This window comes from Amphiura filiformis, chromosome 14, assembly GCF_039555335.1.
Source record: "Amphiura filiformis chromosome 14, Afil_fr2py, whole genome shotgun sequence".
Lineage (NCBI taxonomy): Eukaryota > Metazoa > Echinodermata > Ophiuroidea > Amphilepidida > Amphiuridae > Amphiura > Amphiura filiformis.
In genome coordinates this window covers 60,366,863-60,382,294 of record NC_092641.1, presented here as the reverse complement: position 1 = coordinate 60,382,294, position 15,432 = coordinate 60,366,863, and the positions used below count along the sequence as shown (strand labels likewise).

At 38.2% G+C, this 15,432-nt stretch overlaps 1 protein-coding gene across 1 annotated transcript in view; it reads right to left on the bottom strand.

Annotated features, from left to right (window-relative positions):
* Positions 1 to 15,432, bottom strand: part of LOC140170393 (neurotrypsin-like) — a 28,043-nt gene that overhangs the window by 3,437 nt on the left and 9,174 nt on the right. Inside the window, exons 5-10 of the mRNA XM_072193770.1 lie at positions 14,821 to 15,303; positions 14,026 to 14,106; positions 12,003 to 12,338; positions 8,551 to 8,755; positions 8,066 to 8,328; positions 3,158 to 3,294 (exon numbers count right to left, since the gene is read on the bottom strand). Of these exons, the coding sequence (XP_072049871.1) occupies positions 3,158 to 3,294; positions 8,066 to 8,328; positions 8,551 to 8,755; positions 12,003 to 12,338; positions 14,026 to 14,106; positions 14,821 to 15,303 (1,505 nt within the window). The remainder of the gene's footprint in view (positions 1 to 3,157; positions 3,295 to 8,065; positions 8,329 to 8,550; positions 8,756 to 12,002; positions 12,339 to 14,025; positions 14,107 to 14,820; positions 15,304 to 15,432) is intronic.

The following is a 15,432-nucleotide window of genomic DNA, read 5'->3' as shown; positions in this document are numbered from 1 at the left end:
CCATTTTGCTCGCTCATATGCTACCCGTTCCCATGGTAACGACATGTAATGTGTTTTAGGCAATTTTAGCTCATTTCATGCTAAATCATGGTGAAATTTGCCTAATTTAGGATGGACCATAGCTCTATTATTCGAGAAGAAGAAAGAAATTTGATTGGATTCCTATAAAGGCCCATCTTTTTACTTTCCAACAAAAATAAAAACTGTTTAAGTGGTTTTCGTTTGTATCTTTTTTTGAACTGGCAACACTTTGAGTTTTACCATCTTAAAAAAGTGATAATTTGGACCTATGTTCGAGGTGCAAAAAAACTATTGGCCATGACTCACAGAATATTGTAATTGTGGTTGTTAACAAAGCAGACCATGCCCCATTCAAAATTGATAAAAATGGCTTGGGGATTATATCAGTAAAGCGGAGTGTTGCCAAAATATTTTTGGCGACTGAAAGGGAAAGAAGAAACGATTAAAGAGAGAAAATAAACAAAGAAGTTGTTTGCCCTGAGTGGGATTCGAACCCGAGACCACTCGCATGCCAAACACTATGTCGCCGACACTAGCCACGGGTCTTACGTTGGCCGGCCGGCCCAGCGAAAGGGTGCACATGCATATAGGGGATTGCGTCACTACATCCCGTGGGATGGACGCACGCGCAGTCAAGTCGTTTGTTGTACTCAGGCCGGTTAGGGTTAACCACAGAGGAGTAAGATAGACAGAGCGCGTACCACCAGTCAAAGTCTCCGCCTCATCCGATAATGAGGGCCGATTGTTCCATGAAATGCGACAGGCGAGACTGCTACGCAATTACCGCGTATTTTCATTGTCTATTGCGTAATCGCGAAAGCACGCAACGCTCTATCGCGTATACGCGAAGGCACGCAGCGCTGGCGTGATTGTTAGACACAGCACGATCGAACAATCGGCCCTCATGAATATGCGAGAACTGGTAGCATACAATACACGGGGACTTTGACTGGTGGTACGCGCTCTGTCTATCTTACTCCTCTGTGGGGTTAACGTTTTGTCATAAACACAATTTTCAACATAATACAACTTTGTACCGTGGGCGCGTCTGTTGTCAGGACGATGACAGAATAGACACACATAACAACCTTGAATAATAATTGTGACGTAACATTCCGTATTGCTTAAAGCAATAGAGGGTATTCAATACGACAAGTGAGAAAGCCTCAACAAGAATATTTTGCAGGTTGCTATCGAATCATTCTATGAATCATGAGTAAAACTAGTTTAAACATTGCGCTCTTAGCTTGCCTAAGAACCTAGGTATTTGTTACTTCAAAGTCAAATAACTTCGGTAAAACTGGCAAATTGTACCAAAATTGGCGTTAACTTGATACCGTGGAAATGTACAAGTTATGGCTCCCATGAATCTAAAAATATAGATATTTCAAAATGTGTTGATCGTATTACCATAAATCGAATATGGACATGTAAGATGGTGTCTCTAGAAGTCTTATCGACCACAAAATTTTAAATTAACATGTGCGAAATAGTCTACCAGGCTGCGAAGTCAGGTAGAATTTTCTGTTTTGACGAGGTTCTAACATGTCTTCGTTGCATTCCGAAGTCGCAAATATATTCTTATTTCAAGGTTCTGTAAATACCTCCGCAATAGGAAAATGGAAGAAAATCGGTCAACACGGACTGCTCGAAATTACCCTCCCAAATAAGCAGGGGCTAAAATGCATTCATAACCTCATTAATATACGCAGCAATTGCGATCCAATCACAGATAATAACTTTTAAATACGCGGACGCAAATGCAGGTCATTGAAAAAGTATAATGACCGCGTCTCGTGACGTAGCTAAAAGTACGCTCTACAATGACCGCGTTACGTGACGTGTTACGCGTTTGAACAATTTACGCGGCCGCCGTATTTGGACATCGCATGATTGCGTGCTAGTGTGATTGGTCGCTAGCGGTATTTCCTTAATGGGCTATTCGATTTTTTACAGGGAAAACGACAAATAAAGTTAAAATTGTGTTCTGTTTTCAAATTAAAAGAAGAAAATGTAACGTAAATTGAATTAAAAAAATGAAAAGTGACGGTTATGAATGAGGTTAATGACTTTGCATCAGTTATTTTTCGGGCATTGTGAAATATCTAAACATTGTGCTTTGGAACCGAGGAATATCCCGAGGGGCGCAGCCCCGAGGGATATTCCGATAAATTGTGATAAATATTTCACAATACCCTCAAATTAACTGATGCGCAGTCATTAACCTCTAATCATTACATGTACAAGCCAATTTGAAGAATTTCCTATCTAACAAAATTGAGCATTCTAAAATAATAATCTAGGGACTTTTCTCTTTCTCTGTGCACCATAAATTTAAATTTAATTTTAAACTGTGATAAATATTTACCTCTGCTATTAAATAAGCAAACAATTATAGTAAACAAAGCAGATTCCTCATATTTCCCTCAGATTTGCCCAAAATTGCCAGAGCCTTGATATGTCTCATTATCAATTTGTTCTTGTGTAAGGAATGTTAACTTTCTTATCCTGTTGCTGCCATCGTTGTTGGATAAAGTGACATTCATCATGAGCAGGCCTATGTTTCACTACTGGGGAGGGGTGTGTGCGTGAAGGGGAAGGGGTGGGGTGGAGGATGGGGTTATTTTCTGCTAATGTTGTTGTTGTTTTTGTTTTGTTATTAGGTTTGCTGATCGTTTTGGTATCGTATATTAAAGCTCCATTCAGTGATCCCAGCGATTCAAATTGTTTATAAATTGCTTCTTAAAAGTGAAGGATAAGTCTTTCAAATTATCATTTGATATTTTTGAAATGCAAAATTTGACAAAAAACGAAGAAAACATCAGTATTGATTAAATTGAAGCCCCATTCAAATACATGTAGCTAATTTATATACTGTCAGTATATAAATTACAGATTCATGTAAAATGCCCTATTTTGTCTTAAATACACAGCTTTCGGCTGAACCACTAGCAGGCTATGTTTGCACATCTATGACTATGTCAAATATACCAAAATCTGAACTTTGATGATTTTTACGATCGTTCGGATGAGCAAATCACTGAATGGGCCTTTAATTTTCATTAGTGCTTTTGCCATTGTCAGTTTTATGTTATTGCTGTTGTTGATGTAAAATCTACATCCTTTTCATGCTTACACTGCATACACCGCTTCCCCCTCCGGTGTTGGTACATATCATGTTATCTGTGACAATATTTAAAGGATACTCGGACTGACAAGTGGTACTACTGATAATTGACGTTCCTACTTCTTGTAACGAGTCTGATACTGCACCTGAAATATAAAGATATTGAACATTATAAAATTATTATTACCATATCTCATAAATGTTTATCCCCGGGGGCACTTCAATATGAAATGGATATAGGTGTAGGGCTGGCACTTTCGCACTAAGAGGCATTCGGTGAGAGTAAAATGTAAAAAATATGGGGTCATTGGGTGAGAGCATGATTTTTGGCATTCGGTGAGAGCAAAATGTAAAAATATGGGGTTATTGGGTGAGAACATGACCTTTTTTTAAATGAAATCTTTGGGTGAGAGCCGAAACAGCGACACAAAAACCTCGAAAATCGAATTTCTAGTTCTAAATGGCTTCAAATTTCATTGTTTTTTCAAAATAAGTAACAAAATCAGTGAAAAATGAAAGTTGCTGTTCAAATTGAACTTGTAAGGGTCTTTGGGTGACAGATCAAATGGAAAAATAGGGAGTCTTCGGGTGACAGAGCATGTGTTCGTAAAAAAATATTGGGTCTTTGGGTGACAGCGATGCTGAAAAAGGGGGTCTTAACAGCCCTACATACGCGTCACCTCCAAAGTTGGAGTGCCCCCCGGGTGTTTATCAAGTAATCGAGACCCGGGGGGGCCTCTTAGAAAATATTTGTACGGGGGTGCCATCTTATTGGATAATAACGCCAGCGTCCAAGTACGGTATTTGCCCGCTACTTTCGGCAAGCCATTGGGGTCGTAACGTGCAGGTAGCTACGCACAGCTTATTTAAAGCTACGTGCAGCTATTTGACCAATCAAAATCGTCAATTTAATCACGTGGTGGGGTCGTTAGCTGCGCGTGGTATAGTGCTAGCTGTCCTCTTTCACAATTATTATCTTAATTAATTTACGGAATTAGATAACGAGCGGGTAAGGAGGTCAAATCACAGCATGTGCCAAAAAAATGTCTGGCTAAAATGATACACAAAGCATATTTATTTATCATGAGTGTTCCCAAGTTTACATCGTGTTTAATGGCATACTTTATACCCGGGCTGTATAAAGCAGTGCAGGGGATCTGAAGGTCAAACAACAACCATTATTGATACAAAACACTGATTAAAGTCATTGCAGGGAAAGCAAAGATCACATGTCACTGTAGCCAGCTTAATTGTGAAAATATAGACGGAGTGAATATAGAATCCATTCAGTTCAGATAAAATAGCACCTAAAATATATCATTGTATTGCTTATATTCCTGAGCAATTTTCACAGGTGTTCACAGCAACTAATTTGTTGTCACTGAGCCAGTCGAGCAGTGTTTGTCCACGGTCGTTACCTTCTCCGACACCATATCTACCACAGGACATATGATGGCGATCAGCACCAATTTAGAGCGTTGAAATCACCCATCACCACCAGCCGATCTTTCTTGGGGAATTCGTCCACTACCTTTTGCAGCATAGCATATATTGAAAGTATCTCTTCGTCGTCCGCTTCAGTCGTTTGCATGAAGATCTGGATGATTGTTATTGGCTTGGGTTTTGCATTGAGACGAATCATGATAATTCTGTCTGATATTGATTGGACCTTCAAAACAGATTTGACAGTCTTTGGCGATACAAGGAATCCCACACCTCTTTGGTGAACATTGTCATCACCTACATAGTAGAGCATCCAGCCATTTGTATTCACCTGTCCTGATGAAGTCCATCTGGTTTCTGCCAGTCCTAGAACATCCAGACTCAAACGCTCTGCCTCCATGCGAACTTGATCTAGTTTACCACAGTCGTTCATTGTACGGACATTCCATGTTGCAATGTTCAGATATCGTCGATCTCCGCCAGATGTAGCCCGAGAGGTATCAGATCCATGCCTCTCAGATGAGTTTAAGCATGACTCGTCATTGGGTGACTCGGAGCTCCTGTCTGGAATTGATCCTTCCCCAGTATCTCTAGGAGCACGGTCAATCCTGGGGGACCTAATCGCCGACTCCATAACTTTTTGTTCATTATAATACACCATCCATATACAAGAGAATTATAGGCTAGTAATCCGTTGGGACGCCACCCCGCTACGGATGCAGATGACAGGAACCTACGCTTTGTAGACTTAACACGGTTTGGAAATAAGTTTTTCATTTTTAGCTCACTATCGGGTAGTCAGAACTCCATATCTTCCCAAAATCGCATTTTAATAATATTTAGATGACCATAGAGGGAAGGAATTGAAGTATATTTTCAGCTTCTATGGCGAAAGTTGATCAAACCGATCACCCGACAGTGCCCCTTCGAAGTTGGAGCTATCACAAGTCAGCTGTTGAGCACAATTTGCCATTGAAATTACACGTCCGACTGCTATGAAATTTTGGAATTCTCTCTTCGGAAAAATAGCTCGACAACAGCTTTCCCGTGACATTTTTAACTTCAAATTGTAGTATGTTAAGGATGAATATTACAATTCACATGTGGGCCTCTATGGCTAATATTGGGTGAAGGGTTTTCCCACCAGCTCACTAACTAGTCTATTGTCTATACCGACAGTACAGTGAGTGAGCTAGAGGTCAATCATCAATTGGAGCACTGTGTGCACTGAATAGGAAAAACGGACAGTAACTGCATAATGTTATAAACCATCATCTATGCACAGTTTCAATCTCGATACACCTGAGCACACAATTTCGTACAAGAGCTTCCAAGCAAGCAGTGAATTGTCTGTACACAGTCTTTGATTACACTACAGGCTTGAGTGCATAGCATCATAAGAGCTGTGGGAGCTTCTAGCTGGAAAATAGACTCTGTGATTGGTTTTTGTCAAAACCGCAAATGTTTCCTTCATCCAATCAGAATTTTTTTTTATATGGAACGAAAGCTAACACTTCCCCCTAAAAACATCTTTTTTCATTAGGTCAACAGATAATACAATTCAATGTTTATAGCAAGGCGAATGTGGTAAATCTGTTGAAAACGACCTATCCAAGCACGATTTTGACCAAATTGTAGGTTTTAAAAGTCAAAACCTCAAGTGATTCTTACAATATTTTTCAAATTTTATGTCATTCAATGAAAGCACACTTATATTGCCCATATACTAGCCTCATTAAAATGAGTAATGGCCAATTCTCTTTTAATTGCAAATCTTGTGCAAAAAGTTACTATTTTCGCCTGTTTTGTCATACGGTTGTAATTTCAATGAACTATGACTTTGCTAAAAATCGCTTACATATTGATATGTAACAATCGAACATACACCTCACCTCCAATATTGACAATCCTTGTAATAGCAAATCCAGATCTGTCATCTGATTTAATAATTGAAGTCTGGGATATGTTACGATGAGGCGATGTCCGTGAGGACACGGTGGCTCAGTGGTTACGACCTTGGACTCATAATCTGAGAGCTTGCTCGACGTGCGTGGGTTCGAGTCCCCGTCCCACCACCGTGTTGCGCACTTGGGCAAGGCGCTTTACCTCGCTTGCCTCACTTTACCCAGGTACAATGGGAAGCTGTTAGGTGTAGCCACAGTCGTTGTAATGATGAACCGTGTGCCTTTTGGGTTACGGTTCGCTATCTCTAAGGTTCGCTATCTCTAAGGTTCGCTATCTCTAAGGTTCGTTATCACTAATTACGAAATAGGTCCGCTATACCTAAGGTTCGATATCACTAATTTTGAAAAAGGTTCGGTATTTCTATAGGTTCGATATCACTAATTTTAAATAAGGTTCGCTATCTCTAATTTTAAATAAGGTCCGCTATCACTAATTTATTGAAGGTTCGCTATCTCTAAGGTTCGCTATCACTAATTTAAAATAAGGTCCGCTATCTCTAATTTTAACAATCCCGGTATCCCTAAGGTTCGTTATCTCTAATTTTAAATAAGGTCCGCTATCTATAAGGTTCGCTATCTCTAAGGTTCGCTATCTCTAAGGTTCGCTATCACTAATTTCAAATAAGGTTCGCTATCTCTAATTTTAAATAAGGTTCGCTATCTTTAATTTTAAATAAGGTTCGCTATCTCTAATTTCAAATAAGGTTTGCTATAGCGGTCCTTATTTAAAATTAGAAATAGCGGACCTTATTTGAAATTAGAGATAGCGGACCTTATTTAAAATTAGAGATAGTGGACCTTATTTAAGATTAGTGATAACGAACCTTAGGTATAGCGAAACTTAATCGAAATTAGTGATAACGAACCTTAGAGATAGCGAACCTTAATTAATTAGGGATAGCGAACCTTAAACAAAATTAGTGATAGCGAACCTTAGGTATAGCGGACCTTTATTGGAATTAGTGATAACGAACCTTAGAGATAGCGAACCTTCAATAAATTAGTGATAGCGGACCTTATTCAAAATTAGTGATAGTGAACCTTATTTTAAATTAGTGATAGCGAACCTTATTTAAAATTAGTGATATCGAACCTTAGAACTAGCGAACCTTATTCTAAATTAGTGATATCGAACCTTAGAAGTAGCGGACCTTTTTTTAGGTATAACGAACCTTTTTCTCTATTAGAGATAGCGGGATTCTGATCTCCATAGACTTTACACGTTAGTGATAGCGAACCTTAGAGATAGCGAACCTTAGAGATAGCGGACCTTAGAGATAGCGGGATGTCACCGCCTTTTGTAGGCAGCAAACGTGATTCCGACATATTCTAATGATGGCGGAATAAATGTAAAGGGCTTTGAGGCTGTTTACGGCACAAAGCGCTATATAAATATCTACATTTACTTTTTTATTTTATCATTAATGGACCGTTGGATACGCTGCATCTTTGAAAGTTTTCTTCAGATTCCTTAATATTGGAAGTCCACAATTTCCACCACTGTACTTACCAACGGTCTCTGTTCGACCCCAACCAATAGAGTAACAGGTCCCTTCGGGGTAGGCATTTTGTTCCTGATTTGTTACACCCAGACAAATCGGCCGGATATAATTTGTGTACGTTACTGGTGTTTCTAGTCTTAGTAGACAAATGTCGTTGTCGAAGGTCATGGTGTTATGATTGGAATGACAAAATGGCGTCACGTATGACTCGTGGCGATTTTGCGATGGCGGAGTGCGATTATTGTCGCCGAACACAATGTAAGAGAGATGGCTGTTACAAAAAAAAAGATATTATATTTTTACTATGTGGTAAAATGGTAATTTGAGTTGTACCAAAATTCCCTATAAAACGCAGTTTGCGATTTGAACTATCCTGACCAAATAATTTACTGCTGACTCGCCGTATGAAAAATACGAAAGCTGATCCTGGATGCTTACATACAGATTATCACTGTTTTGTTAGTTTGAACAACATTCACGAACTGTTACCTACCCGCAATGTGCAGCAGTTATTGCCCATTCGTTATTTAGCAACGAAGCTGTACACGTCTCGCCACCTGAAAATTCGTACATGAAGCTTGCCCATGGCCATTCCCCAGGGTCAGAGGTTTCCCCACCGACGATACGTTGCTGAGCAAGAGGACGAGTACCACATATTCCGGTATTAAGTAGGTCTGGAGTTGGATTCGTGTTCAAATCTGTGAAGTCGTGGAACAAGAAGTATTGAAGTTATATTGAATTTATCTTCTTGAAGATCACTAAATATCTCTTCCATACCTTAATTGGTTTGAATAAATCTAAATATAGAGTTTTGACGTTTTGATAGATATTGCTTCTGAAGACATTGATCTGACTGAAATTCTCCAAACATTATAAACATTGACACGGTGCACTCAGGTTATAGGGACTGAGCTATTATGAAAGATAAGCTTAATTAATGGCCCTCTGTCAGCATGGTCAACATTTGGCATTTTGAGATATGAAGTGCCAAAGTTCTGACAGAAGTTAAATCCAAAACCGCTAAAATATTGTTAAAAATACACCAAATTATTTCACTTGTCATAAGGATTCACAAAAAAGTATACTTTTACCTATCTGTGTCATACCCTTCAGAAAGGTCGTATGAACAATTCAAATTGCCATAGCCAGGATGTTACCATGGTTACCTTACCATGGTAACATGGTGAAAAGACCAATGGCCATTGAATTCTGTTATTATAGACCTAGACAACGTTGCGACGTTACCTAAGTAATGAAGCTTTCGATACAATGAAAATTATTATTGTTCCGTATTGCTTTTATGATGAACAATATTATTGTGAGACTTTTTTGGTGAACATGGAAGACGGAGAATGTTTCAGGTTTTGACCCCGGCGTTTCCTTCGACCATTTTGCTTATAACTCCAGGAGGGCATGTCACAGCCGGTATTGATTTTAAAGGTAAATTTTCTGGTCCAGCAACGATATTCATCTCTGTCGTAAATAACACACTGTAAAGATGGGATGACCGTTTTACGTAGAAATAGCATGAACGTTTGGAGAGGGTCTCAAATAAATAAGGCCAAAAAATTTGGCCAAAATCAGGGTCGGCCCTTTTCAATTTTTTTAAAGTTTATAATTGTAATGGTTTTTTATTACTTTTTCTGTGTGTAAATTTCATTTCAAAGCTAAATTTGACCAACAGCACTTTGTTAAGAAGAAAATCATTACTGTAAACTCATAAAACACACTTCCTGCATCCGTCTTTCGAATAAACTTTGCGTTTTATGCCTTATTGAATATATTTTTGGCGTATTGACGGTCTGAAGTATTGATTCATCTTTCCAATGCTCATTGCCTAGGTCATTAAAATATTTTTCCGAACTACCGACCCGCCCCCCAAAAAAACAACTGGACATGCAAACAATTTCTTTGCCTAATGAAGATACTGATACGATGATGAAATGGCATAAGTCTGGAAATATCTGCGTCGCAATATTTTGTTTTGGTTGTTGGAATTTGACTTACAACAATTACGACGTCATGCCATTATCATTCGAAATCAACAAAAGATATTTCAACAATATATGGTCCAATTCTTTCTCTAATGATTTTTGAACATGTATATGAAATAGCTTCAACAATGATTCGCTGGATAATAGTAAAAACAGCCTTGACCTAAAAAATGACTTGAGAGGCCATATTTCTGGATTCAGGCTAAATTCAAAATTTTTTTTTTGAACGATTTACAAAAATTAATTTTTGTCATTGATTGAAATTGTGTCTTACAATCATTACATTACAATTATTTTACTCCAAAAAAAAAGGCCCTTTGATTTCTTCAAATACTTGTTTTAAATGATAGAGTGAATCACCGACCCTCTATAATTACGAAGAAATGATAAAGGAACCTTAAGGGATCTAGAATGAGCGTTTATGGCGTTTCGACAGTATTTTTTTGTGGGACATGAGAGCACCTCAGACTATCGAATTGCATTCTGAATACGAAGCGTGTCTTTCTGATATCAAATAATTTTCATTTTTGAAATTCACGATATAATACAAATTTTATGACAAATTATTAAAATTTGATATTTTTCAAATTTTTGATATATAACAGTCCTCGAAATAAATTTTATAAATCTAATGATATATTCTTAAAGTGTATGTAGCTGGGAGGAAAAGCCGACGATCAATTGAAAATTTTGACCTTTTATATTGAAGATATGGATTTTTTTCCCAAAAAGACCTATTTTTTTTTTTTTTTTTTTTTTAAAAATCCATATCTTCAATATGAAAGGTTAAAATTTTAAATTTATCGTCGGCTTTTCATCCCACTTACATACACTTTAAGTATAAATCATCAGATTTATAAAGTTTACTTCAAGTACTCTTAAATATCAAAAATATCAATTTTTAATGATTTGCCATAAAATGTGTATTACATTGCGAATTTCAAAAAATCTAAATTATTTGATATCACAAGGACATTCTTCGTATTCAGAATGCAATTCGATATGTCTGATGTGCTCTAATGTTCCACAATAAATACTGTCCAAACGTTCATACCCCTTCCCGTAAGCGTACGTAACGCTTAAAAAACCTTGCAAATTATAATTAAGCTATATTTCAGCTTCAGAAACGAGTAGTAACAAACAGACAATACGCAATGATATAAACAAAAGTTTGGAAAGTTTTTTCAAGCATCTGTATGTATTTGTGACATGTTCATGTCGTGTTGCATATCAGTGGATAGCTATATACTTTATTCCCCCTTTACAATGACACCATATTTGAAACAATGATCTTTTCACGCCTGAGTACACGGCTTGTGGATGTAGTGGAGTATCAAACCGAATGTGCCAAATTGACCATTATTATGTGCAGCAAGCTGCAATCCCATATCTTTGGGACTTAATCCAATCCAACAAGATGACAACGGACAACCCCTGCTCCTACACGTCAACGACTACCTACAGAATATGGGAGTAGAGAGGGTGGAATGGCATGTCATCAGCCCAGACCTCAACCCGATTGAACACTTGTGAGACCCGTGCCAGAGTATCCAATGCAACCACATTGAATGACCTACGACGAACCCTGGTTGAAGAATGGAATGCCATTCCACAACAACGTGTGACCAGGTTGGTGAGCAGCATGAGGAGGAGGTGCCTGGCTGTTGTGACTGCGTATGGTTTTTCCACCCGCTATTAAAGTTAGTAACTAGTGTTATTTGAGCACAGAATAATGGTCAATTAGGCACATTCTGTTTGAGACCCCACTACATTCACAAGATGTGTATGCAGCCGAGAAAAAGGTGATTGTGTCAAACGTGGTGTCATTGTAAAGGGAAATAACGTAGCCATCCACTGATATTAAACACGATATGAACATGTCACAAATAATCTGAGATATATATAGATGCTTGAAAAAACTTTCCAAACGTTTGTTGAGGAGTTTACTTACCTAGTTCTGCACAAACCACGCCAGCATCCTCTCCATGCCCACAATTCCCAATACCCCATCCTGCATGCTGGCATTCATCTAAGCTGTCTTCAGATCCCGAACATTGTACTTCATCCAGCCACACAGGTCCAGAACCTTGACCAAAGTATGCCTGACTCATTGCGTATGCGTCCTCATATGGTAGTCCAAGTTGACGACACACTACTTTTGCGTCTTGGTGGTCCCAGGCATCATCACACACTGTACCCCAGATACCATTATGAAGTACTTCCACCCGACCTCTGTCAGATTTAGTTCCACTATAGACAAGTCGTAAAGACGGCGAACCAGAAGAAGCTGCAATGATGTCAATATTATAATGCCGATTGTCTGTTTGGTTACATTTTCTACTATGCTTCTATACACGTAATGTTTCGTCTTTAATAAATCATGGTTTTCCCATTTTCAACAACAATTATGCTACAACACATCTCTCAATACCGGGTCTAAAAGTCTTTTCTCACTGGTTTTCAAATATGTGAATTCAAGGAATAAACAAAGAATTTACTAGTACACTCAATTCAAAACGTCAAATCACTCAATGCGAAGGGTACTTATTATTGATTGAAAACTTCGCTAAAGGAAGGGTCATGGCAAGTTTGGTCTCAGGAATGACAAAATGCCAACCACGAAGAATTCATGAAAATCATTCAGAAACGTAAACTTTAATAGTTTCAGAACACAAAACAATGCATGGGTGATTTTTCAACATTTCATTTTGAGCAATATTACTTGTACGTATTTGGGGTAACGTATCTGTGGTAACGTATCTGTGAAGCCTTTTCCCACCTTTGTCTTAATCTTGCAAGTGTAAAAACTTACCGACCTAATACCCATACTTGATCAGTCATCACCCAATGTACTAAAGTCTGGTATGGTATTTGGCTTCATTTATCACAGCGTTTTTCAGAGGGGAGTAGAGTTTAGGTAACGTATCTGTGACTACGTGAACGTAACGTCAGGAATTTTTGTCATTAATGGACCTGATTTTTTTTACTTTGAAACCATTGTGTTATGTACCACATAATATAATATAACTGTGGAGTCTGCTTGATCCATCACATATGAGAACATTCATCTAGAAAATTATTTTCACAGATTGTTATACATTAGAAATATGGTAACGTATCTGTGAACAATATTGGCGACATTGTCTAAAAGACCTGTTGGAAAAATTTAATAACCTGTGTTGTGATGTTTTATACTTTATAATTAGGGCATGATTGATACCAGCTAATGAGAAGTACCTATAATCCATTATATGCGCGCATGTTTAGCGAGCAGGGACACATTATACGGAACGCACCTTGGCTGGCGACATGGAGGAAAAAAATGGATGTGCATAATCAGCTTTATTTGTTTATACTTTCTAGGCATGTTACAAACTCTAGCCCCACACATTTGAGAAAGCAACTCCTAAGTATAGGTTATATTAATAGAAGTTATTTCTTTCTGACGAAACTAGTCTGAATACGACTTGAAACTATGGGCGACACAGATTTGGCATTTTGAACACTTTATCGGAGACTGTGCCTCCCTCAGAAATTGAGACCTCCAGGTGGCATAAAGTAAATGCCGAGGAGACGTTTTGTGAATTGTGCATTGGTGGTAGTGTTGAAGGCAAATACTTCTTCCCTTGCAAGTTTTAAGAGATAATTGACCTTTTCGGTAAATCACATAAGCCTTTACTGGTAGACCTGTGATGTCGTCATGCCGATGAGCACATCGTTTCTGCGCACTTCACGGCTTTAAAATGCGCAGTAAGGATGCTCGCTAAACGATGTGCACATCGGCGTGACGTCAAACGACGACATCTTGGGTCTACCCGCAAAGGTTTATGGGATTTACCGAAAAGGTCAATTGCATTCCTGTGTTTATAAATTCACATCCAACATTTGGTAGGTTGATCTCTTTGATGCACGTATTTAAAAGCCGTGCTATGACAAATAGGAAATGGAAACAATCTGACCCCACTGATACATACCCTCAGTGGTTGTGGTAATCTTTGCCGTTGTTGTGGCCGTTGTTGTGACGTCATCTTGAGGTTCAGTAGTCGGTGTAGTTGCTGTTGAAGGAGAGTATTGATGGTATAAAGTAGGCGGGATGAAATTGTTAATTAAGTCACCCACATTTAACAACATTGGATTTAATATGACAAGGATTTTCTGAGCATCAATAGCCAAAATCTATTCAGATAATTCTGACACTTAAACATAACTGTAATATAAAGTGTAGTTGACCACTTCTAGAAACATTTACAATATCGTTAAATCAAAAAAAAAAAAAAAACACCTTAAAATCTTAAATATCAGGGCGGCCATTGGTATTGAGCCAAAACGTTTTAAATTTGTCTAATTTTCTTTAAAAACACTGTATTGCTGTGTTGCTAATATTAAACGACATTGGACAAATGGGATATCAAAATGCGTGAAATGAAATGAGGTACTTATAGCGGTACCTCTTTTCTTATCAGACATAACCTACCGCTTGTCTTGAGTCACTGAAATTCCAGTGTAGTATCTGGATTCCTTACCCCTATAATATATATAACTCTTGTTACCAGTGTGTTATTATTTTTTGAGAAAAATGCAGAAATAGTCACAAATTTATTAAGGGGTGTAGTACCACCTTAAATTAATACGAATACGATGACTGGTTCTGAAGCTATAGACGTATGTAAAACAGCTGCGTTAATTTTTGTTACTTTTTATAAAGCCATAAAACAGGGGTGCTTGAATAAGTGAGCCAGTGTTATGAGGTGAGCAAAAGTAATATTTACCCTCAGTTGAAGGTGACACCTCTGCCGATAGAGATATCGTCACTCGACTCTCTCCATGAGTAGTAGTATACGTTATTCCAGTCTCCAAGTTACTGGATGAGCTAATCAAAAAGAACCGTGCACCTCGTGTACCACTACCATCTATATGAATGCCCGGATTTGTAGCACCTGATGTTGCTAATCCAATGACGTCACCGGCTTCAACTGATATTTGTTCACCAACGCTTACAAGATAGGTACTCATTGCATTGATCTGAACAGCTGTTGCTGGAATGTCATTGACACCCACGATTCTCCATTTGATAGGATTGCCTTCAGCATCTGGTCTAAACACAATGGCTTTGAAGGAAGCCGCATTGCTAGCAAAGAAACGCCAACTGCTGATGACACCAGGACACGTGACCGGATGACGAGTTACTACGCCAACCATGTTATGCAAGAGCTCGAAATTCCTCGATTTAGCGACGTCTCCAACACTGCACTCTGTGGTGAAGATGGGAAATATAAAATTACTATGTGGGACGAAGAACAGTTTTGTTCAGGCCTACCGATGAGAAAGCAAATTTTAAAGACTGTCATAAAACATATAATAATCTTAAATATAACATTTTT